The sequence below is a fragment of the Haliaeetus leucocephalus genome, unplaced genomic scaffold (assembly GCF_000737465.1).
Source record: "Haliaeetus leucocephalus isolate CR32 unplaced genomic scaffold, Haliaeetus_leucocephalus-4.0 Scaffold616, whole genome shotgun sequence".
NCBI lineage: Eukaryota > Metazoa > Chordata > Aves > Accipitriformes > Accipitridae > Haliaeetus > Haliaeetus leucocephalus.
Genome location: NW_010973052.1, coordinates 82775 through 105686, shown reverse-complemented (window position 1 = coordinate 105686; position 22912 = coordinate 82775). Strand labels below are relative to the sequence as shown.

General features: G+C 37.2%; 1 protein-coding gene across 1 annotated transcript in view; it reads left to right on the top strand.

Moving 5' to 3' along the window:
* YAP1 (Yes-associated protein 1) overlaps positions 1–22449 on the top strand; it is an 89607-nt gene extending 67158 nt beyond the window's left edge. Inside the window, exons 4-9 of the mRNA XM_010578195.1 lie at positions 2320–2501; positions 4027–4074; positions 15383–15513; positions 20525–20637; positions 21255–21916; positions 22400–22449. Of these exons, the coding sequence (XP_010576497.1) occupies positions 2320–2501; positions 4027–4074; positions 15383–15513; positions 20525–20637; positions 21255–21493 (713 nt within the window). The 3' untranslated portion in view covers positions 21494–21916; positions 22400–22449. The remainder of the gene's footprint in view (positions 1–2319; positions 2502–4026; positions 4075–15382; positions 15514–20524; positions 20638–21254; positions 21917–22399) is intronic.
* Positions 22450–22912: the final 463 nt, after the last annotated feature.

Below are 22912 nucleotides of genomic sequence, written 5' to 3'. Positions count from 1 at the left end.
TTTTTGCATTGCTCCCTCTAGCTTCAACTTTGCCCTAATTTGGTAACTGTAGTTAGTCTAATTGCTGTCAGTCTTCAGCAGAGATTGCCCAGTGGAGGTCCTGGAGCTTGTAATTACAGTTCACTGCTCACATCCTTGCAGGACATCTGTTGGTGCTGTTGAAACTTTTGCTTAACAGTTTCTGGTGTCTTGGGGCATATGAACCTTCTGTGTCTGTTCAGCAGAGGAACAAGCTGTCCTGTCTCTTCCTCTTGCTGGCCTAGGGACCACAGCTCATGTCGCAAAGCTGGTTGATTGGCTCCTCCTGGTCACCTTCTTCCTGAAGTTTAGTTTTGATGGTGAAGTGGTGCTGGATGCCTCATAAGATCACCTGCTTGATTTTAAGCTTTAATCCACAGCAATGTCATCTTCCCACTATTTTTTTTTTCCCCGCTGCGTCAGGATGGGACTTGGAGTTTGGAGTTGAACCTCTAGCCCTTTATATTCACTCTCTTGTTTCTACTTGGTACTGGGATTCAGTTTCTATTCCTATTTCACCTATTCACTTACCTTTACAGGAAGTTTCACTTTATTTGTGATCACGTGTATGAAGTGCTCTCACAAGTAACTGCATAAAAGATTATTTCAAATTACTTCAAACTATTTGACACTTCATTTTATTTTGACTTGTCTCATGAAAATGTGACCCACCTGTCCATTAGACTATTGACTCTGTGCTGGACCTATGGAATAGTTGAAAGGGTAGATAGACTAGAGAGCTGAGTCTGTAACTGTTTTTTACTTTTTTTTTTCTTTTCTGTTCTCATTCCAGTGAGCATATGGCATTTCTTCTTCATATGTTACCTCTCAATGGAAAGATGAGCTGTGGCAAGGGGAAAAGGGAGGAAGGCTGTGAAGCAACAGCCATTTTTACTGCTATTGTGAGATAAATAAATTTAGGCTTTCTTGTAACAGAAGAAAAGCACTACTGTACCTTAAGTTGAAAACTGAAAAGACAGTGGAGACTGAAGGGCTTTGCAGAGAAAAGATAATACAGATTCTTTATGAGATAATTCTCCTTTCTTATGATAGTTAGAAGTGTTAGTGTTCCAGGAATCCTCTATATATGATGAAAACATTAATTCAGATTAATACAACAGATGGTTTTCTTTGCACCAAATCAGCCTGTCATCCTAAAAGAAGCTCACTCCCTTTTTTTTCTTAGTTCCCATAAACCATAATCCTCATTCCCAGAAAAAAAAAATTAAAAAATCCCTATCACTCTCCTGTCACTGCTTCAGCAAATATATTCTGCAGCATATTGTGAATATTAACAGACTCGGGCTGTTCCACACAACAAGATGGAGAACTAATTCCGAAACTGAAAGCCCCTGAAAATAGTGTCCTTGTAATACATTCAGCCTTTCCCAGCCCTCTGTTTCACTATGGGAACTCCAGTGCCTCTGTTGACTAACCATATTGGCCTTGTGTGGGGGAAAAATCAGGCCTGTCAAGTAGATGCATCCCAGTCATGCATTATTTTATAAAATAAAATTGTCTTAGGTCTTTCTTTTATGGGGAAGGGCAGATGGGTTCTCATTGTGCATTAGGCATACAAAACAACACTTTTCCTTCTCCACACCCCAGAAAAGATAAATCACGTACTTCTGTGGGGTAAAAGAAAATGAAGCACTAGCAAAATGTTTCCTATGTTGATGGCAGTATTTTTGGCTGTGTAATTCATCTGCCATTTCTGTACGAGCTCTAATTTTGCATGTCAAGATGCCCTAAATGGAGTCTGTAACACTCAAAACTTGATGTGACAAGGGTGTGAATGATAGTAGCATGACCTGTACCACATTGGGAAGAATGGTAACCTTTAACCAAATGTAGTTTGAAGTAAGTGAGATGATCTGTTTTGTCATTCTATGTGTTCTCAAGTTTAATGACTCTAAGATTTCACATGAATAAGAAGAGTGTTTTTGTGTTATTTGTGTCTAAATTGAGAATAGTTTATTAGGAAGAAGAGAGATCCTTCTAATTAAACTTGAAATATTTTACTACCACTTCTGAATTTTTCACCAACTTACACATTTAACTGTTTTCAGAACCTTTTAGAACAAGTATGTACTCTTAAACATGAGACCATTGCATTGATTTCACAGGAATAACATGTGTGCATACATTTCACAGTCTGAACATCAGTGTAGCTGCATGTTTTGTACTGTCATGGCTTGTAATTTTATAAAGTTTTTAATATATGCCTTCTAAGGATAATACTTGCCTTGCATGTATTTGTTTGAATTTCATTTTTCAATGTTTATTGTTTTGGTTCCTTAGCCATGAATCAGCGAATCAGCCAAAGTGCTCCAGTGAAGCAGCCACCCCCTCTGGCTCCTCAGAGTCCCCAAGGCAGTGTGATGGGTGGAAGTAGCTCCAATCAGCAACAACAGATGAGACTTCAGCAGCTACAGATGGAGAAGGAAAGGCTGAGACTGAAGCATCAAGAACTGCTTCGGCAGGTGAGGCCACAGGTTAGACACCTACTTCCACTATTTCTTTTGTATGTTATGTTTTGTTTTGGGTAAATTGTTGTTTCAGTGAGTCTTAAAGACCAGTGACTGTACAAAAATCTTTGAGATCTAAAAAGGTCTGCATTCATTCTGCTACTGGTATCAGCTTGGTAGTGAAAGCATCTGACTTACCAGACTGAAGGATTTTACTTTCCTCTCTCATTCTTCTCTCTAACAAAACTCTCTGAGAACAGGCTTCTTCACTATTAGGGTGACATCATGGACTGTTGATCTGATTGGATATTTCTCTTGAGAATGTATTTCATATTCATTGAGTTCTGAGTCATGCAAAAAGGCAAGAAGTTGGTTCCCACAGCTGCTTTAGTTCTCACTTTTAAGTGGAGGAAGGTCTTTCACTTTTAGAACCTGTTACAGTCTGTAGGATTTCAAAGTACTTTTAAAGTTTGTAGAAGTTATATTGAGGAGACACCTTGTTGCTAAAATCTTATCTGTTAAACGGTGGAGTGGAGCATGGAACAACTGAATCACTCGTGCTGCATTTTGAATCTGTGGTTTTCATATACTGAAGAATTTCAAACTTCATAACTAGGCTGCAAACTATTCCTTTCAGTATTTTTCTACTATATGAATATAGCTGTAGCAAATGTTAAAGTGTAGGACTGGACATTGGAATCTCTGGATTTTGAATTTGGGCTTGACTTCCTTTTGACTCTAAGCCTTCTGCTTCGATTTTTCCATCTGAATGTTTTAAGAGTTACTATCATCTGTGCTACGTACTTAGGATATTCTTTGGTTTTTTGACACTGCCAGAGAAAGCACTAATCTTTTCTTTGAGGAAGACCTTCTAAAATCTTACCCTGTTACCTTTTCACTTTGGGTGATGGGCCTTGTATGAGGAGAGGATAATATCTTAATGTCCTCAAAGACAGCTTTTCTCTTTCTTCATCACCTGCAGTATTCTGTCCTGGAATCTGACTCCCATTATCCCCTTTGTAGTCAAGGCCTGTTTTGTAGGAATCTTCAGCATCTCTTGGTGTAAGATGGGTCATCTTTACAGCCGTTACTTTTTATAGCACTCTAGGTAAGAATACATTGCAAAGGTGACATCAGGACTTTCTCTCCGCTTAAGCACCTGGGCTTCTGCTGTTCCTGCTTTGCAATTAATCCACCAACAAACATTTTACCCTGTGCTACCATGCTTCTAGGTAGGGCTTCTAATTGTCTTCTTCCTCAGTTGTCATTAAGAACCTGACTAACTTTGGACCAGGTGACAGCCAGTTCCCTTCACCTTGTTCTCCCTGGTTGTTAAGCTTACCTGTCAAGTACGCATCCTTGGTAAATCTGTCAGTTTTGTTTCACTGTGTCGTGATTTTCATAGTTTCTTAACTCCCTTATCCTGTCTCATCTGGCCTGTCTTGGGGGCTTGATACTACAAGATGGTGTTTATAAGACAGCCTGCATAGGCAAACCATGCAGCTAAAGTAATTTTTATCCATCTTATTTTTACTCTTAGGCATTGCGGAATATCAATCCCAGCACAGCAAATTCTCCAAAACATCAGGTAGGCTCTTAACTGATGTTTCAGCATAATTAGAAAAATGAAAGCATTAAATTAGGCTAGCAGGGGAACTTTTTGCTACATGAAGGCATTCTGAAAAAGAAAAACAAACAAAACAAGCTCTGCCATACACATTTTTGAACCACTTCTCTGGTCACGACCCTAACGTTGTTTTTACGAGTGCTGCATTACCACAACTTTATATCAGTATTTAAAAGCAAATAAGGAATTCATTGCACATTTTTCTGCATTGAAAACAACCTTCTTGTTTAGCATTCTTGAGGATACTGCTGTTCCAGTCCTGATGTCATCAAGATGTGTATTTAAAGCAAACCTCCTATTATATCTAAGGTAGTAGTTTGTGACTTTTAAGTACTGTTCATATGAATGTTCTTATCAGTTTGTTTAAACAGGTATGATCTTAAAGAAGGATATCTGTAATCAGTTAATAAAAAGTCACTTGAAATATTTATGATTTTTAAGCATGTACAGTGTAACAGAATTATTTAATAGACTAGAATAACAAAATAATTGCTATGGGGAAATAATATGTAATTATTCCATTTTGACATTTAACAGGCTCCTGCACAGATACATTTTCTGTATAGGAAAAAACAATTCTGAAAAGCCTCCCAAGGTCATACTAAAAGAAAATTGGTCAAAATGTGAATCATAATAAACAGTTTAATGCAGACTTCTTTTAGGCTCTTAAGAAGTTGAATATGGAATGAATATCTGAAAGGGTGGATTTATGGATATATGGAGAGCTTCTTGCTTGCTATTGCTAACAGTATTCTTAATCTACCAGTTCTTAGGACAATGTTTATATTGGCTTGTATTGTACTTTGTTTTTCTAAGAAAAAACACTCTACGCACTAGGCAAGAAAAACAATAAAAGAAAGCATCCTGTGTTTGGAAGCCATGAGTACTGGTGTCCTATTGCATTCTGAAGAGTACCACAAAATTTGTACGTTACTAGTTCTCCTGAGAAGATCATCTTCAAAATAAGGACCTTAGACCTTAGAAATAATACTGACACCCTGGAAAAAATACTTTTTTGTTTGGCAGTATCAGTGCAGCTCTAGAACTGAAGCATTCTAATTGAGATGTAACCATCTGATTCATTTACAGAGCATTAACCATATAATGATCTCGTTGATCAATAGTAGATCCTATTATGGAGGAGAAAAAAACTCCTTAAGAATTGCTGTTATACAAGGGAATAAACAGAGCAGCACATTCCTCCACACCAGTTAGAAACACCTTATCTTCTGCCACCATTAGGTCATTCAGAAGGCGTGTTTTTCTTACTGAATGCCAAAAGTGTATTCTATGTTTTCTTGTATGGCTGAAGTCCTGTCATCCAATTGTTCACTCTTCCACAGTAACTTCTTCCTGTTGCCAACTCAGAAGTATGCAGCGTGTGGAGAACTTGGGGATCAGTTTCATACTTAATAAGATCAGATTTTTGGAACCTCTTGAAATTGTGGCTTAAAACACTAAAAAGCTGCAAAAACTCAAAGGGACCTTATTGATAGTTAATTAAACGCATATGTAGTGGTCACTCTGCTTTGTTTGGGATGGGAACTGATGAAAGGTTTTATGCAAAAATCAGGATTCCAGTTACATGTAAAGTGGCTTCATACCAGGCTCACTTGTATACTCACCTGCCTGAGATCAGTTTTATTAGTCTGCATTTGCTAATGACTCAAGCTGCGTTTGAGTGATCTGGTGGATAGAAAAGTAGGCAATCGTGTAAACTTAAAAGTTCTATAATACTAGATTATTCATGTTGTATGATCTAAATGTATTTTTTGTGTTTTCATGTGTCACTTCAATAATGTAGTGAGCAGCCACATATGGAAGAAGGTGCTTAGAGAACTGCTTATGGAAATTGTTCTCTAAGTGCTTCTTGAGGCCTTGTACTGTAGAGGCAAATGTTATCTGCCTTCTCCAATGATGCTATTATTGAAGTCCAAATCTGTACATCCTGTCAGGTCATAGCCAAGCTTCTGAATCTGTGAAAAATCTATAGGAAGAATGAACATTTCTTTGGTCAACTTTTTCTTTTTGACAGATCCTTTCTTTCCTTTGTGAATAAAATTAATGAAATTTAGAGGGATTATCTGCTTTCATGATGATAAAGCTGTGCTTGGGGGAAGAATAATAGCTTCTCTTGCTAAATTTTAGATGTTCTTTTAAGAAATACTGAAAATCTTGATATATTCAGTGCTCTTAATTCTGGGAAGACTAAGTCTATTTTAGAGAGGGATTGCCAAGGTCTTCCATTTGTAAAGAAATTATATGACACCAGCATTCTTGAAGCTCACCTCTAATGAAGTATCTCTTTTTTATGGATTAAAAAACCTGAGAAGTATTCCATAACTTTTAACTGGATCTCTGAGCTTTTCTTAATTACAGAATCAAATAGGTTGGAAGGGACTGGTGGAGGTCATCTAGTCCAACATCCTGCATCCAGCCCAACCTCCTCTTCCTTCTTGACATTTTTGTCCATGTAACCTGGATACAGTGCCAATGTTGTATTGATATCTTTGTTCAGGATTTTTGGTACTGAGTGAACATTGTATTCTTGCCAGTTTTTATCTCTCTGCCATGATACTGTAGTATGCTGTGGTGACACTAACACTCAAAGTGTTATGTATGGAAGCGTTAGCACTGAAATACCTCCTGGAAAGATTAAGCAATTGCTCAGCTCCATCTTTTGTGGCAAGTACTGTAAAAGACTCTTCTTGTTTGAATGAGGGTGTGTTTTATTATAATTCTAAAAATGTCCAAGTTGAAGGTATTTGAAGCAAAAATTACAACTTCCATATTTACTGTATATAAACAAGAGCTATTGATACATCCTAGGAATTTGAAAACACCAACCATCTGTCCAGTTACTTAGGCTCATCATCATTTATGTGTGAACACCTTAGATGCCTACCTGTCTTAGTTAAGAGATTGAGTAACTTGACTTTCTCTCCATCCCCAGTAGCTCTCCTTCAATTTTCCTGCAATTAGCATCCGGTTGTGAACAGTGTCTCACCTAAAGTAGATGGCAAGTCAACTTTTGTATAAATCATAAAATTCGCTAGATGTTAAGTAACAGATTTCTTGCCTTCCAGTATATGATGGAAAGAAATAGAGGCAAATAATGTTGAGGTACTGATGGCATTATTCTTGGATGTTGTGCAGACTACTTTCTTGTGCTAAGACTTGGAAGATTTCTTATTTGTCTGCCGCTAATAGGGTATTTGCTAGTAAGATCAGCATACTACACAGCTGTTTATGTGATAGGTTCCTCTCTATGTGCTCACTCATTCCGTATCTGCTGCTTGTTTCTAGCACTGCGTGGAGATTCCTGTCTGAGAACCAGATACAGCGCTGCTTCCTTGCTACTTTGCTCAGTTGTGCTTTCCAACTTACCTTTCTGTTATCTCTGTGCTGCTTTCTTGGTAGTCCTGCATACCTGGAATGTGCTTTCTGTTAATTGTCTCCATTCTTTTGTCCCTTATATTTTATGAAGTACCTCTCATACTCTCTGTTCTGTTGCCCCGGACTTACTTCTTATCAACTTTTGAGTGACATTCTGGAAATTCCCCTACTCAGTGAAGAATCTGCAAAGACATATGGCCAGTCTGTCACTGTTTGCTGAATCACTTGGTTTTGTGTCTTCTTTTTTTTTCTTTCATCTTTGCTCTTACTGCATAAAATATAAGCACTTATAGTATTGAATAGTTACTGGGTTTGAAATATTATTTTAGTTTCTTATGATTCTGTTTTTTTAAAAGTTCGTCTTAATTGGTGTTTGACACCTTTCATCAGCTTAGTTGGGAAGATTCCAATGTTCCAGGACAGTAGTAATTTCGTAAGACACTATTACTATTTTTCAGTAGAATATTTTTTTTCAGTCACTTTGCATGTACACCGATACAAAGCTGTGTTACTGTCAGATTTGTGACATCTTCTAGAAAGTAAGGAAGGAAGACATCATTAAAAACAAGTACAGTCTTGAATTCTGTACTCTTGAACTTCCATGCTGTTAGTGAAGATGGAATTTTACTGAGGACTTACATTTTGGTTTGTTTTTCTCTTCCCTGTGATATGTCTTTAAATAACAAGATATACTTGTGTTCAAGTCTTGGTAGAAATCATGGGCAATAGTTATTTTAGTTTCTTAGTGAATCCCAAACACTGCTGTCTCTTGAATTTCTCGTTTCCCATTCCTCGTGTGTTATCTAAAGCCCACCTAGATTAACAAGATAAATGACTTGTCCTGGTTTTGTCAAGGGTATTTGTGTTGGCGGGGAGGGGTTGATGTTGAGTTTTAGTTGGGGTTTTGTTGGTTGGTTGTTTTGGGGGGGGAGGTTTGTTTGTGGTTTTTTTTTAAACAGAGAGAAGGTACTGAAGCCAGCCATTTAGTCTTTGAACATGGCTTTTTTGACCAGTGAAGATACGATCACTGGTATACGGAAACATTTTTTAAAATTACATTTACAAGATACAGGAAGAAAATTAAAAGATACTTGCAGCAAATTCATAGCTGTATTGTGTCCCTTGGTTTAAATTTGCCTTATTGCTTGGTATTTGGTAGAGAAAATGGTCTGTGATATGTCTTATTCTGAAGAGATCCATTATATGAAAAGTTTTGAGGAGGGCTAGCTAAGATACAGTGAAGAGTCTTTTTTGAACAAAGTTTTTTTCTCATTTAAAATTTTTGCTTCTGATTGAACTTTTTTTAATCAGTAGTCACAAACAATATTTACTCCCACTAAAATGAGAAATTTCAGGTATTTTATCTGTCCTTTTGTTGTGTTTTACTCACTTGATAGCTCTTTTTACTAGTACTAAGTTTTGCTTTGTTCCTTGTGGTTTAAGTTTTCTGTTAGATTTTTCTTTTACACAATGAACCGAAATTGCTACTGATTTCTTACTCTTCAAAACCAATAACAAAATACTACTGAAAAACTGTCACGCAGATAAGGGAGCTGAGCAGCATGTACAATATTGTAACTTGAAGTTTCCAAGTGACAGAAATCAATTTTGTATGCATTTATCTCAGTTTTCTTTGAAATGTTGTTACGTTATTGTTAGCAGGAATATTTTACTTCATTAGGTAACAAACCATTGTTATTCACTGGACTACCTTCCAAAAATCTTTGTAATTAATGAACTGACTTCTTTAGTTTATGGTAGTAAATTCAGCATGTAATAACAAATCTTAGCATATTGCCTCTATTTAAATAGGCATCTGTTTCTAGGAAGACGCTTGTATTTTAAGTAGCTAAAGGTTAGTTCAGATAATCTGTCATGTACCTGTCATTTACTCTGCATCAGTTGCACAGAGCTTTGTTATGGAGTACCATGAGGCTTACAGGTAAGGCAGCACACCTATGCAGTGCCATGACTTTAGAAATTAATTCAGGAGAAGGCTTAACCAGCTGTCTAGAGCCATCCTAAACTGGGGCTGAAGACTCCAGCTGAGGAGTTATGTGGTATTTTTTAAGCAAAATACTTTCTTCTTAATAAAATGACTTCTGAGAGGTCTGGTAGACATGCTCTGGCAAACTGAACTGCAGCAGTTTTAAGACATTAAACTCAGCTGTCTGCCAGAGATTGCCTTAATAATAAGGCAGCAGAACAGGATATGTCTAACATTGTTTTTTCATAATCTAGTAGCTGAAGCACTGGTGTGGCTACACTGCAAGACGGATCAGACACCTGATCTATCAGAAAAATTATTTTTCAGCTAGGTTGGTTTTTTTACTTGTCTTAGTGTATGGCTGTGCAAATGCTAGTTCCAGCTGAAGGGAGGGGTAAGAATATGCCGCCTGTAATGATAAGTAAAAAGTCACTTTGGAATTGCCCCTGGATTGTGACCCACAGTGATTAAGAGATCAAAGCACACATCTGCCTTGGTCCTGACTAACAAACTCTGCTTCTTCTAAACGCGATTAAATAAAACAAAGTTTTGTAAAGCATTGGCAATTTCAGCTTGGAGTTGGATGTCCTCTAGAAATTATGGAGATGTTCCTTGACCTAATTATTATTTAAGTCTTTGGTATTTCTGATAAGCAGTACACTAAGGTACTATTTTAAAGACTGTCTAGAAAATGCAAGCATGATTGGACATAAATAGGCAAGCATTACTGAAAGGGAGTCCTGTGTGGCTGGATTTGGGGGGTAAGGGTATGTTGGCTGCCATCAAAATATACAAAAAGTGGAATTCAGCTAGTTTTACTGCAACAGCAACATTGCTGTTGTTCAGCCATCTTGGGAACGAAGTGCTTTAAATGTTCTTCAGCTTCCGAAATAGTATAGCTTCATTCCTTATTGAAAACCACAGAAGTAAGTGAAAGGTGTTTGTGTGGCAAGAGCTGTAGAATTTGTTTCACACTCTCTGTTGGTTTAAGGGGGAAATGCTGAGCATTGGTAGCTAGAAGTTACACAGTAGGAAAGATATGAGTAACTTGAAAATTCAGAAGCTCTGATTCCACTTGCAGCATTTAACAAAATAATTTTGTTGCTTGCTTGTGAATTTAGATCTTTATGGACAAATACCCAGTCTAAAAGTCTATAGAGTAAATCAAATCTGCGTTCGTTGCCATTGTTTTTTATGCCCCTAATTGCTTCAGGACACATTTTGTGTCTGTACAGGAGTTGTAGCTCACTGCAATGGATTTCCTGGAGTCACTGGTGCTGTTTGCAGTTGCAAAACCTAATCACAGAAGTACCAATTGCTAAAGCAATTGCTAAAGCAATTGGTCAGCAGAAGATATGAGTCATGTTGACCTGAGTACAAGGTGGCCGTGAATAACAGCTTTTGCTAGAAGCAAACAAAAATTGGTAGAGGGAGGCCATCCAGCTCTGTGTGGCCTTCACGATTGCTGACTCCTGCTGACACGTACCTGCCTTAGTGGTGCTCCGAGACACCTCGGCTGGGCAGTTGCAGTACTGAAGCCACGGGCAGAGAGACAGTAAGAGGAGTATGAAGCAGTGGCACAGCAAAGGACTGCAAAACCAGATAAGAAGCCAGACTTTATTTACAAATGTCTACTCCAATTTATGCTGCCTTATCTGCACTTGCAATGCTCTGCGTAGCATTGAGTTCTTTGGCAAGTGTTTACAATACAATTAATTATCACTCTATCAGTATCACCTCTTAAATTAATTTTGTTGGTTTTTATGATTGCAACACTGAATGATTTATTCTTCCCCTTTACTCTTCCCTAATTACATAATTCCTCATTGCTGAACTCGTCTTCATCTGTCCATGTGTTTTCCCTGTTTCTTTTGTACATATGCTGTAAATTTGTGGCCCTCGAACAAGAATATAAATACTTGGTCTGAAGAAATAACTGGTGCTGTAAGTCTGCCCATAAGTGTTGTGGTCTTCTCTTTCCCCTAACACTTCTCTCCCACCCCAGCTGAATGAAGCCTGTGGATCATTTGATAGTTGAGCAGTGTTTGGGGGCAGAAATGTTACAATTGGACCTTTTAAAGTAAATTTACCAAAACCCCCCCAATTATAAGGATATATCAATTAAAGTTGAGTAGCATATCTTATGTTTAATACAGTAAGCATATGATACGTGAGTTGCACAAGGGAGTCTTTTACCTTTCCTCAAAAGCACGATGAAGATAAAAATGCGCTGAAAAGAGTAATTTTATAAAGTTAATTTGGACATGGTGTGAATGACCTGGAAATTCATGTAAAACTTAATCTGTATGCAATTATTTAAAAAAAATTGATAAGGTCAGCCAGATAAATTACACGATGCTGACCTTATTTTTAAAATTACTTTGCTTAAGGAGATGAGAGATCATTTTGGTCTTTATGTAATAACCAAAATTCAGCTTTTGTGTTAACAATAGGAATGCTAAGCTTTTATTTTCCCAGAGGTACTTAAAAAAAGTTTGACATACTTAGAAAAAGAGGATGAGATCAAGTTATAGAAATCTAAGCCAGGATTTTGTCATGGTTTTATTTTTGCCTCCAGACTTTAAGTACTTCTAATAAAGGATATATTTTAAAGCATGAACTAAAAGCCTAGAGTTCACATTGCTCTGTTTGGAGCTGGGAGAGGCTTGTACACTCCCATAGGTTTTTTTTAAGTATAGGAAAGGCATAAGTTTTTTATTGAAAATCAGTTTTATAAGGAAGAAGAAATGAAAAGACCATTCTCCAAGCAACACAACTTTAGCTTCCATTACATGCACCTTTTAGGAAAAATAGTCTTAATACACTCTTCAGGGCTTGTAGAAAACTTTGCTTATCTTATGGAATGATTATAAATTGCTCTGTATTTGTTTCTGAAGAGCTCGTCTTTTTTGGTAATTCCTTTCTCTTTCAGACTCCCCAGATAGAAATTTATTACTGGAATGAGTAATGGAATAACATTCTTTCGAGGCGGAAGTGCTGTAGTTCTGCCTCCTGAAAAAGTAGCAGTAATGCTACTTACAAATAGTTAAAAATAGTTGTAGTTTTGCACTTTTAGCAATGTTGTTGAAACAAGGATAAAAGTAGTACTAATATTAAAAAGCTTTATTTTACTATGTTGTATGTGCCAAAGAATAAGCAAAATACAGTTCTCTCTCCTGGTTTAATACATCTCTTTTTAGTGGGCCTTCAGTGAAATGTGATTTTTCTTTTTTAGCTGGCTAGTATCTGAGCTACATTTGTTTTTTACCGTACTATTTAAGTTCATACATTGACGAAACTTCAATCTCTCCTACCCTCTAAGGATTTAGAAAATGCAAAGGTAACTTTCCCGTTTTTCCAAATTGCTTATTCCTTTGTAATGACTTTTTTTCGTAAGGTACAGAAGAGAAATTTGTGTGTGTTTTCTTTCCTGGTGTCAGTAACTCTTGAAAAGGGGACCTGCATGGATTTCTCTTCTCTCTCCTTCCTTGCCCCCTGCCCCTTTTTGTTTTAAAAACTATTGCATCAAGAGGCAGTGCTGATTGGAAAGACCAGGCCTATCACACAATGAGATACTATGTCACTTTAGTGCTTTACATAGAGAAATGACTCTGCGTTGATTTTGCTTTGTCATGACTCTTTGGGGCATTGGCACTTTTGGCTCCACTTCTTCATCCTAGTCAGGGACTGCAGCCCAAGGAAATAAAAACACAACGCACAGATCAAAGCAAGAGGGAAGGGGAAAAGGACAGAGCATTCTTGCCACAGCAAGGCAGTTGTAGCTACGTAAGAGCAGAGCACTCACTGATTGACAGCTCTGCTATCAGAGTGAAGAAGGGTGTACTGTATTCCAGGTATGAATCCAAGGCTGAAAATGTTCCAGAAGTAGTGGTGCAAAATCAAGTTGTTGTTGTTGTTTTTTTTCCTTCCTTCCTCTTTCATTGGACAGCTAGCAAGATAGAAATATTTAAAAGTAGCTACCACAGGAAGGCAGTTTCTCAGAGGTGGGAAGGCTCAGGTGACATTGGGAAGAATACTAGTCTCCAGAGGAATGGCATAAAGATTGTGGTGTGATTGAGCAGTTCTTGAGCCATCTCTGGGATGGCTGCTCTAAGGCCTTCTGCCTTCCTCAGATCACCATTTGGGAAGCATTCCAGGAAAGAAAATTTTGTTGTTGTTGTTGTTGTTTTCCTAAATGGATTGAGTCCACTTGTATATCAACCTTCTTGTATCAAGGCTGATGTGACTGATAGAATTTTGTAAACTTAGCTGTAAGACCTCATAATATAGTCTTTGCGCTTGGTTTTATTACATAAGCAAATGAAAATCAGACGGATAAGCCTATAGAAATGATTAAAAGGTGCCTACCATCCTGTGATCTGAAAATGAGGAGGAGTATTATTACTGTTTATTAGAACAGTGGCCAAGTAAGTGATGGTGAGCAGAGGACTGGATTTACTTGGAGTAGGCAATTGCGTGTGATGAACACAAAAACCAGTGGTATATTTGTACACTTTCTGCAAAGGTGTAATCAACTGGAGTGAGAAAACCTTCTAGTACAACTGGAGTGAGAAAAACTAGTATGAACATGAAACTTGATATTAAAGGAATATGTAGAATAATAATCCACAGGAATGGGATTGAAGCATATGCAGATTAGAAAAGGAAAAAAAAAACAACCAGGTGGTAGGGAAGCATTCAATATTTGGCACAATCTGCCGGAAAATAAAATAGCCTTAGACTTTTTTAAAAAGAAATCACTTTGAAGAAGAATTGGAGAAAGATTATTTTTATATATTAAAAGTCTACAGTAGTCCTTAGGCTCTTAATTTAGAATGGATGAAAGCTGCTTATTTTACAAGTGAGAAATATTGAGTATTGTCAAGACTGACAGGATTGGTTTTGCCTGAGATTAGCTTCCCAGCCACAGCCTGGAAATCACATACTACTAATTAATAAGGGTAACAAGATAGTCAATAGATTTCTTTACCAGTCTCTACATTAACAAAGCACAGACTTGGTGAGCCATTGATGATATTTTAGGAGAGCTGCTTGAAGAAAGTTATTCTATTTTTCACATGTGTAACTCATGGATTACCTATTTTAAAAGGGAGAGAGGGGGCACTGGAAACTATGTAAAATGCTGCTTATCTCCATCCACCTTTAATTTTGTGCATATTAAAACTTACTTTCATTAAATAGTAATGACAAGCTTTATGGATGAATTGATTCAAGTTGGTGCACAGTCAGATGTGTAAAAACATATATGCAGTCTAGGTTCATAACTTCAGAAGTGCAGTGTCTTAGTTTTACTAAGAAATTCCTTTGAAGAGCTTTAAGATTTATGTGTGGGACAAATCACTGATTTGATCAGTTAGAAGTTTCAAAATGCATGCCTCAAACAGGAGGAGTAAATGGGAACTTGTAGGGAAAGACTTTAAACTTTGCTGAATGAAACAAGCAAGGTAAGGAAACCAGGGACTAAATCAGAACTTAAAAGAAATGGGGAAAAAAGTACTAGTCAGCAGAGCTAGACAGACATATCTTAGGGGTCATATAGTGTTAACAATTCTTTTTTTGATCTTAAGAATAGACTTAGCAAAAGGATATTGAAGTGAACTAGAAAAGATTTATGTAAACATACAGATATATATATCCATAAATATATTTACAGTGAAGTCTCTGTAATACTGGGCTTGACTGGTGGAACTTTCATTGTCATTGAAGCCAGTAAAAATTCTTGTTTTGTCTTCAGAAACTTATTGAAATCTTGTAACTGCAAACAGTAAAAGCCTCAATTACCTATAATGTCATGTGTTTGTTTATCTGAAAAGTGTATTCAAATGCCTAACATGATATTTCTTTCTTCCCCTCCTCCTGTTCTAGGAATTGGCTCTCCGTAGCCAGCTTCCAACAATGGAACAAGACGGTGGATCTCAAAATCCTGTGTCATCTCCTGGAATGTCTCAGGAACTGAGAACAATGACTACAAATAGTTCTGATCCCTTTCTTAACAGGTTTGTAGGAGTAGCTGCTAGAGGGGAAAAAAATTGATTTAGAATTCTGTTTGGTGCATGTAATAGTTTATTTTGAACATCTGTCTGTGCCAAAAGCCACAGCTGTAAATGAATCTTTCCTTAAATGGCAAGTCTAGTAAAAGTTGAGGATTAAAAGCTGTCTCCTGTGGGAGGAAGTAGTCTGTTCAGACTTGTAGGAAGGTTTTTTATTCAAAGTCATAACATGTTTGCCTCTGCATAATCTGTTGACTAACAGTCACTTCAAATTACTGACTCAGAAGAATTTGTGAATAGCTTGCTATGAGATCAAATGAACTGTTGAGGCACATTTAGGACTACACCTTGAGGTTCATTTTAAGGTTTCTCCATTCACCCTTCCCCTTCACTTCAGGTATTTAATTTAGCAGTATTTTTACTCTGCTAATGTTAGGTCTGCAAACAGTGGCATGTTTCATTTTAAATGCTGTATTATTTTGAAGTGGGTCTTCTAATTCAGGATTTAGATTTTTACAGTATAGACTAGTCTTTTTCATATAAATTTTTCCTTCATCCCTCTAAGTTGGAGTGTTTGTTTTGTTGGAAATACTGTTCTAATTACAGCTTGAAAATACTTCATACTAACCATTACAGCTTTGGAGAAACTTCTGTAGCTTGAGAAATTGTATCTGTATTTTTTTGCTTAGCATGCTGGAAAGAAAAGGTGAAAATGGTAGAACAGTCAAATCTCCAAGCCACATAAACTTTTAATTAATGGCGTAAAAATCTACTGACCTTTCAGCAGTATCAAGTAGTTGATCTTAAGTTGGAGTAGTTAATTTTGTAGTTCTTCATTGGACTGTATTTTGCCAGCATTCTAAACTGATATCAACTCAGTATCGCCTACCATAAAAGGGAAGAATTACGTATTCTGTCAGAGTTCATCACTGCTTTTCTGCATTACCTTGAAATGTTATCCTAACTCTAGGATGCTTATTGTAAGTGCTCATGAACTATAACAACATACTCATCCTTCTCTTTAATGGTACATTATTATACTCGTGGAAAACCCCACAAAATTCATCTTGATTCTTTCAATGTAAATCTTGACTTCCATGGGTTTTGCCACCAATACAGTTTCAAACCTGATTGTAAGGTAATAAGTCCACGTCATGTTAGAACTGGCATGATTTTGGAGTAGGGCAAGCTTAAATACCTGCCGTAATTTTAGATGCTGAAAACAGTTAAAATCTTTGTAAACCTTTGCTGCAATTATAAATACCTTCCCATGTTCTGTTAAATAACTTCATGTTGCTAATATCACACACTTAGGTTCTTCATCCCTAAAAATGTACTGTCATTCCATGTAACTTTTCCAGTTACTGATATTCCATCAGCTTAGCTTAAGTTTGTTTCATTTTCTGCTTTTTCCAGGAGATGTCTCTGTCATTTCATATACTCTATCCTCACTCTAATTCTCAAAATTAGTAAAGTTCGGTGGAGATGGTGCAAGAACATAGCCTCCATCTTGCCAGTGGAATCTGTTGTCATTCATATAGTTTAGGTTATGTAAATAACATCTGTTGCTCTTAAGCTTTTTTGCCTACTGCATTAAGTATTTTCTGTGCTAGTGTTATGTGTGCTACTGTGAGAGTGAGAAAAAAAGTTTGTCTCAAGGCACGCAGTGCTTTGTATATACTGGAGAAAACTAAGTTTAAAAAAAAAAAAAAAAAGCCTTGCACATGGAGAAGAAAGTAATGTTTTGTTATTAAACTCTCCCTAAGGAAGTAAGAGGTATTTCCAAATTTTGGATAAGCCCTTCAGGAAGACTTACCTCCTCCACAGACAAATCTGATTAGAAAACTTCATTTCTTGTTAGAGGGAGGGGTTGTCCTCCATAGAATTAATCCTTGGATCTGGTATGAGCCTTAACTGTGCTGGCCCTGTCCCAAGGAATAAAAAGGACAAGAAATCTTAAAATTGACCTGCTGTCCTATGAGAAGCCTCTGTAGATGGATGATTGCCTTGATGTGTTACAGTAACATACTAGCTTGAATTTCTGGAAGGCTGTTGCCATCATACATTGAGCCCAGGTATATTTTGAAATTTGTTCTTAAATGATATAGAATACTCACATCTTCAAAACCTGTTTTTTGATGTGAAAGAAACATCTTCAAGTTTCAAATGGCCACGGCAGTGGACTAACGCAGTTTATCCATTGTGAGTCTACGAACATGAAATATAAAATGATGGATCTTTACCATTAATTAGAAACAGGAAAAAAAAAAAAGCTAGAAAAGGCAAATTCATGTTGCCTGTAATTTTTTGGCAGGTTGATAATTAGCAAGAACTATTTTCTGTAAGGTGCAAAAAGATACTACTTGCCTAATTGCAAATATGTTTAACTGGGCTTTTTTTGTAGCCCTTACCCCATGCAAAATACTGAAAACCCGTACCTGACTTGAGTTCACAATATCTTAATTTGCATTTTCGTTTGAGCATTGTCCCTCCTAAGTAATTTTATGTACATTACCACACTTAATTCTGGCATGTGGATAAGGGAAAGGAATTTTAAAAAAGGAATTTGTGGGTATGTGTTGCTATCTCTGAATTGGATGCAGCAGTCCAGTAGTTGTGATGTCCATTAAGTTCAGACTTGGAGAAATACTTCTTTCTATGTTTATAGGGTATATATAATTTCCTGGTGAGACAGTCCTCCTAACTTTGGGTACCAAAGTTGAATATCCAAAGCTTAGGTAGTTGAATATTTTCCGCTGCTTACATAATCAGAACATCTGAAAAATCTCAGAAAATAATTGCTACATTGGAGCAATTTGAGAAAATATACAGTAGTGTTTTGATTTATGTAGTCAATCTTCTGCCTGCTGTCTTCAGTTCTTACTGTCATTGTGGTATATTTTATTTTTTGAATGGGACATCCAGCAATGCAGACTTCATTAGACTATTTCACCTTTTAGTTTGCCACTCTGTTTATATGTTTTTGTCTGTTAGATTTATATTGGTAGTGATGGTAATTCTCCATTTAACTCCTAAATTGGGATTTCTTTTGTATACACATATTCTAACAAGTATTAGTTGAAGAAGCATCCACTCAATTTTGAGTAATGCAGTTTAGCTGCGTGTGGTAATTTTGGGTGGTGTGACTACTAAATGAAGAAATCCTTGTTGAAGAAAGAGGGAATGTGTATTAAAGAGTGGTTTGAAGAGAAGGGCTGGACATTCCAAGTGTGAGAGCAGCAGCCAAAAAGCTGCCTCTACTAGAGTGATTTAGTTCAGCATAGTCTCAGTTCTGTTTTTAGTATTTGGTCCCATGAAGTAAACCAGCATTTTTTTTCACATAAGTTTTAAATAGCTTAATTATTAGGATTGTTATCAAATGTGTGGTGACACTATTTTTAAATCAATCTAAAAATAAAATAAATATTTATGATTTAACTATAAAGAAATGTTAGGTTTTCTTTCTTGTGTGGCAAAGATGTCTTCGTGAAATCTAATACATATACATATATTTATGGCTGATGGCGTTCTACTTACATCCGATATTGAATAGCTATTCAACCATCATCTGTTTGGTTCTTCATACTTGACAAAAAGGCATACACTATATATTTCATGAGCACATTATGGGAAAGATCAGTATGTCTTCAAATGCTAATTCAAACAGTAAGTCAAGTTGATCTTCATTTAGTATTCAAACTGGAAAATCAGTAAGGATTCTCAGTGAATGCTACCACAACCTGAAGATTTTGAAAATATTTTGTGAAGCTTGGGTATTAGGAGATGCAGGGGGAAGGGAGGTAATGGTATATTTCTACAGCTGCTTATGCAGGCCACAGCTCCTTCCAGCAAACCTGCTCCAGCGTGGGCTTCCCACAGGATCCCAGCCTCCTTCGGGCACCCACCTGCTCCGGCGTGGGGTCCTGCCCGGGCTGCAGGTGGAGATCTGCTCCCCCGTGGACCTCCCTGGGCTGCAGGGGGACAGCCTGCCTCACCATGGTCTTCCCCACGGGCTGCAGGGGAATCTCTGCTCCGGCACCTGGAGCATCTCCTCCCCTCCTTCTGCACTGACCTGGGGGGCTGCAGGGCTGGGGCTCTCACATCTTCTCACTCCTGTCTCCCAGCTGCTGTGCAGCATTCGTTACCCTTTCTTAAATACGTTATCACAAAGGTACCACCACTGTCACTGACGGGCTCAGTTTTGGGCACCAGCAGGACCATTTTGGAGCTAGCTGGAACTGTCTGCATCTGACATGGGGTCAGTTCCTGGTGTCTTCTCACAGAAGCCATCCCTGTAGCCCCCCTGCTACGAAAACCTTGCCATGTAAACTCAATACACTGGCCTACTTCCCTCCCTGCTCTCCCCCCCCGGCCCATCCCAAATTGCGTGCTGCAGCTTTCTTGGTCTTCCTCGCTCCACTGGCAGTCAGATGGCAGTAAGGCAGCGAATGCATGTAAGGTCCCATGCCATCGCTGTTTTGTTAACTGTTCCATCAACAAGACTGTTCTGAACAGGGTTTGCTTACAGGATGGCTTCTGTACCAGTATTTGATTTATATTAGGGCGCTCTCTTGCCCTGACGTGTACGACTGAACTAGTAGTAATGCAACAGTGGGAAGCAATTGAAAAATCACTAAAGGAGTTCCAACTATAGCTCTTATTTATAACAGCAGTGACCTAAAAATAGATTTCAGTGGTAGGTTAAGTGGGGACTTCAGTAGTTAGAAATACTTTTTTATCCTTACAGAAGTGTGAAAGGGTATGCTGTTATTATTATTGTTTTATAATAATTAGGGACTATCTGTGATATGCTTCCAATGGTTTGGAAAAGGTCTGAATAAAATAAAACAAAACTCAGGTGTCTCACAAAGCCAAAGGCTTCAGATTTTGATTAGAATAGAGCATTTCTCCCGACAGCAGTGTTTTCAAAGCCCTTGAATTGGTTCAAAAACAAGCATTTATTTTAATTTCTTCAGTACTCTACCCTCATTTTTTTCCTCCCTTTCTTCTGTTACAGTGGAACATATCACTCCAGAGATGAAAGCACAGATAGTGGACTTAGCATGAGCAGTTACAGTGTCCCCAGAACCCCCGATGACTTCCTGAACAGTGTTGATGAGATGGATACAGGTCTGTTTTTGTGTACAGCCTTAATGCATGTTTTCCAAATATACTTGTGTCCATTTGCAATGAAAACAAGCAACTCTGAGAAGCTGTGATAATTTTTGCATTGTTTTTCCACCTTCTTCTGTTTCTCTAATAGAAATATTATGGATAGATTTGTGAAAAACATAACTTGTAATCAACTCTACTGAGAGGATGGGTGATTACTCATAAATAGTATCACTCCTGTTATATGGAATTTGAGTGTTCATTTGCTTTTTTAAGTAATATCATTTGTTCAGACCTAAGAATAGTGCCTTGTCCAGTGTTGCTAATACTGCTGCAAAACAATGCTTGACTCAATATTGTCTTTTCCTTTAAGCATAAAAATTAAAATATGCTAAATGACATCAAAGATACGTAGAGATTTGGGTCAGGAGGTGAAAAGGTTGAAACAAAGGCATGTTCTTTGTACATCTGCACGCAGTCAAGTCATCTTTGGTTTTTGTGATGGATTTCTATGAATCATGTTGCTTGTATGATGCAAGAGATATATGATTAACCTTTAACCAGTTGTCCTGATAAATTGTGGGTTTGGTACTTCGAGTATATTTAATATCCATCTTGCTTTGTGTTATAACTAGGTGACAGTATCAGCCAAAGTAACATACCGTCCCATCAGAACCGTTTCCCAGACTACCTTGAAGCCATTCCAGGGACAAATGTGGACCTTGGGACACTGGAAGGAGATGGGATGAATATAGAAGGAGAAGAACTGATGCCAAGTCTGCAAGAGGCTTTGAGCTCTGACATCCTTAATGACATGGAATCTGTCTTGGCAGCCACCAAGCTAGATAAAGAGAGTTTTCTTACTTGGTTATAGGGGCCTCAGGGAGACTGAATTCTAAATCTGTGAAGGATCTAAGGAGATTAGGACATCTGTATCTGAAGTTCAGAACAAGCCAGTGTGGCACACTTTGGCTTGTGTTCAGAAAAAGTAAATGAACAGATATTCAACAAGATTCTTTTCATTTTGCTCTTCCTTGTCCATCGCTGCTGTTATATATTGCTGACTTTTTTCCACAGTTGACTCTGAAGAACAGACATCTTCTTGATCTTTTTCTATTGCTGTTGCAACTACTGTTCAAGGGGGGTGGGGAGGGGTGATGAGCCTATTTGGATGACGAATGCCATTCCTTTTGTCCTAGTGTGCGCTTGCATATCATTTTATCTAAGTACTCAGATTTGAGAGTTAATTTCTGCATGTCACTGCTTGTAGTTTGCTCAGCTAGTTGTCTCCTGCTGCCTGTGGCAAGTGGTAAAACATGACATACTGGGGTGACAAGCCAAAAATGATGTATCTGGTCAAAAGAAGTCAATACTGATTTGGAGATACAACTTAAAGGAGGGCTGAAGACTGTTTGGCATTAAGTGTTTCTACTAGTAGCTCTTCCATTAGTCACAAAGTGCTCTTGTTCATATTTTATGTTATAGTAAATCATGAGTCATTTTACATAGAAACATATATGAATTTTGATTGTTGCCACATATTCTAGCCTAACTTTTGTTTGTCAAAAATAGTTTGATTATTTTTGTTAGTTGGTTTAACTGTAGCTGTAGGATGGGAAGTAATTATAGGTGTTCTCTTTTTTTTTTAATAGTGAAATCTAAGGGTTTTTTCCTGATTTCACATAGTCTTATTTAAATCTGAATTGTCTGCTTTTTTATACTTAAAACATGCCTATTGTAGCCTGATAAGCTAGTGAGTACATAAACCAGTATGTTTTGCCTGTAACTTTTTTATTTTTTTAAAGGCTAGCTTTGAATGTAATCCATTAGAATTCACGACCAGTGGCTTATTTTTCATGTTTATTTGCAAGATTTTGAATTAGAATCTTATTGCAGCAATGTAAAAGTTAGAATCCTAAGTGTTGTATGTACAATTTTAAAATGCATTTTAAAGTAGCAGAAACCATTTTAAAATGACAGATACATCTAATCTCTCTTCTGGTTTTCAGTTTTGATATCTAAGTGAGTTTAGATTTTAAAATCCTTAATGGGAAAAAAAATTATGAAAAGTTTCTCTTAAGTTAGCATGGAAAAAAGTCTGAACTGTTAATATCACTCTTAAGTTGCAATGAAAAGGCTAGAACACCAAAAAAAAATCCTCAGAAAAACTCCTAAGTGTAATAGTTATCAAATTCTGTTTGGTGAAAAATAAGCCCTGGACACTATATGTAGAAGAATGTAAAGATATGTGTTAGATGGTGACATGAGCAGGTAATGAAGTGTATATTAGTAG